The 2484-nt window shown below is 43.0% G+C and overlaps 1 protein-coding gene across 1 annotated transcript in view; it reads left to right on the top strand.

The window, feature by feature from the left end:
• The first annotated feature begins 466 nt into the window (after positions 1 to 466).
• Positions 467 to 2484, top strand: part of OPRK1 (opioid receptor, kappa 1) — a 20227-nt gene continuing 18209 nt past the window's right edge. Inside the window, exon 1 of the mRNA XM_009870320.1 lies at positions 467 to 730. Within this exon, the coding sequence (XP_009868622.1) occupies positions 471 to 730 (260 nt within the window). The 5' untranslated portion in view covers positions 467 to 470. The remainder of the gene's footprint in view (positions 731 to 2484) is intronic.

Here is a 2484-nt window from a genome sequence, read left to right as displayed (position 1 = left end):
ATGTGGAAGTGGATGTACAGAGAGGTGGTGGGTTTCCCTTCCCCCTTTATAGCAGAGCTTAGGCAGTAAGGAGCCCCTCTCATTAGGATACAGTTTGACTTAAAATATGGAGGGTGGGAGAGACAGGGTTAAAGTGGGGGGGTGGATCTGAGCTCCTTCCCATCTGATTTGTTTGCAGTCTCTGAAAGTGGAAGAAAACTTTCCTTGTGCACCTGAAGAAGCAGCATCTACCCATCACACAGGGAGATGTAAAACTTGCAGTTTTTTAATATGAGTGAGGTTTGCTTAAATCTCTCCTTGGCAAATGACAGTTCCCATGACAGCAGAGCTCCCCTTAACATGTACAAATTTCAGAGGTCAAAAGGCTGTCATAGCACTTCTGTTTCTTTCTCTCTCTTTTCAGCGTACTTGCCTCCCGCTGCCTGCACTGTTCTCCCTGTCTGCCTCCTGCCCCTGGGGGCTGTGCCCCTATGGATGCCCCTGTACAGATTTTCCGGGAGGAGCCGGGCTCCACTTGCTCCCCAGGGCCCTGTCATCCCCCCAGCACCAGCAGCAGCTGGGTCCTGAGCTGGGCAGACTACGAGAGCAACGCCACTGGGGCCTTTGGGGATGCCCAGCACAACCACACCAGCATCTCCCCTGCCATCCCCATCATCATCACTGCTGTCTACTCGGTGGTCTTCGTTGTTGGCTTGGTGGGAAACTCTCTGGTCATGTTTGTCATCCTAAGGTAAGGGGCTTTGGAGTACTTGATGGAAGAGGTGCAAGCACCTGTCCAGGGGCTGGGGGGAGGGAGTAGTTTATGGAAGCTCTCTGAGTGTGCATACATGAGGAGCTGGAAAAAAGCAGCATCTGGCATGACTCAAACTTTTTTCAGTCTCAGTGGTTTGCCTGGACGTGCAGTTAGAGACAGGAGGGAGAAGCTGGTTGAAACTGGTAAAACCTGCAGCCTGCAGGTGGACACTTTGTGTCCTGTAGCTGTGTTCATCGGGTGCCCTCTAGGGATGAGAGGCTGCTCTCCCCCGGGGGAAAGCTCCAATGGAAGGGAAAAACTTCTGCAAGGCAGCATTTTTGCCCCCTTGAGGAGACCCTGGCAGATGCTTTATGTGTCTAGTTGTATGGACACGGATATATTGCTGCCTTGTCACCTAGCAGCTTGTTTAACAAGATGGGGAAAAAACAACATGAGTGGAGACACTCAGTGTAAAGCAGGAGATGTTTTCTTTCTGTCTAGTGGTGTTTAACTCCAGTTACAGATGCTGGATTGAAGAAAGCAAAGCAGATGCTGAAATACCTTTCCTATTGTCTTTCAGGAAATGGGAGAAAACAAGATGTTAGCTAGTTTTTCATATTAAACCACTTAATGAAATGCACCAATACTCACACTTGTGTATTGGTGTATATTTTTGCTTGTACCATGATTTCTCTCTCTTTTTGTCCTTTTCATTTGCAATTTATAAATGTTTGAACAGTACAGAACAGCAGAGTGATAATGAGAGACAAAGGGGACTGAAGTCATGCAATTTTTTGGACTCCTGCTTCATAGTCCAGTTGAATCCTAAAAAAAATCTCAAAAGGAGCAATTATGGAATACTCATTACTCAAATGAAATCGATTTGTACACAGAAAGAAAAATGGAGATGTTGGAAAGGATCTTGTTAGCAAAGCATAAATGACAAGGGTCAAGCTATTGCAGGATGGTGAAATAATTGTCAGACTTTATATATGGGGAAGGTAACTAGAAGCAGTGAAGTTGTCGATGAAGTACTTCACAAAATATGAGTTATAACCAGGTGAATACTCCTGAATAATGGAAATAAAACCTCCTTTATTAGTCAGTGCAATAAATAAAGATGCCATTGGTCAATTTGGAGAAACTGGTTTGCTCCAGCTTTGTGATGATGTAATTTTTATAACCCTGCATGCCTTTTTGCTCTTCATTCAGAGTAGATTTAATTTCTTTTTGTATTTCTCTTGCAAGAAGACACACACACACACACAAATAGAGAGCTGCAAAGGCACAGTTTTTCTTAAAAATTATAGTTGATTAACTGTCCTGGACGTTGAAAATAAATTCAAACCTAGCAAGAGCCCTACAAGTTAGTGTGTATTGATTTTACTGGTACATATGTATTTCCTTTTTTATATCCTTCTGTTTCCCTCTTAAGATTATTTTTGTGAGGGTCTAGCTAGGTATGCTTCACTGTTCTACTAGTACCTGTATTAGCCTTTTGTCCACCTCTTGACTAGATGATAAAAAAAATGAGTAAGTATGACAAAACACCTCTTTGTTTGTTTGGTTGGTTTTTTTACCCCCCCAAGTATCCATCTCTTCTAGGTTTTCTCTGTCAAATGCTTTAACCACTGCTAGAATCATTAGCTGAAGTGCATGTATACACAAACCTACAGTTTCAAACTTTTTAAATGATTTTGAAATATTCCAACTGTTTGTGCAGGAGGTGTGTTTTCTTCATTTTTTTCCTA

This window comes from Apaloderma vittatum, unplaced genomic scaffold (assembly GCF_000703405.1).
Source record: "Apaloderma vittatum isolate BGI_N311 unplaced genomic scaffold, ASM70340v1 scaffold6545, whole genome shotgun sequence".
In the NCBI taxonomy this organism is placed as follows: Eukaryota; Metazoa; Chordata; class Aves; order Trogoniformes; family Trogonidae; genus Apaloderma; species Apaloderma vittatum.
This window is presented reverse-complemented; position numbering and strand designations above follow the sequence as displayed.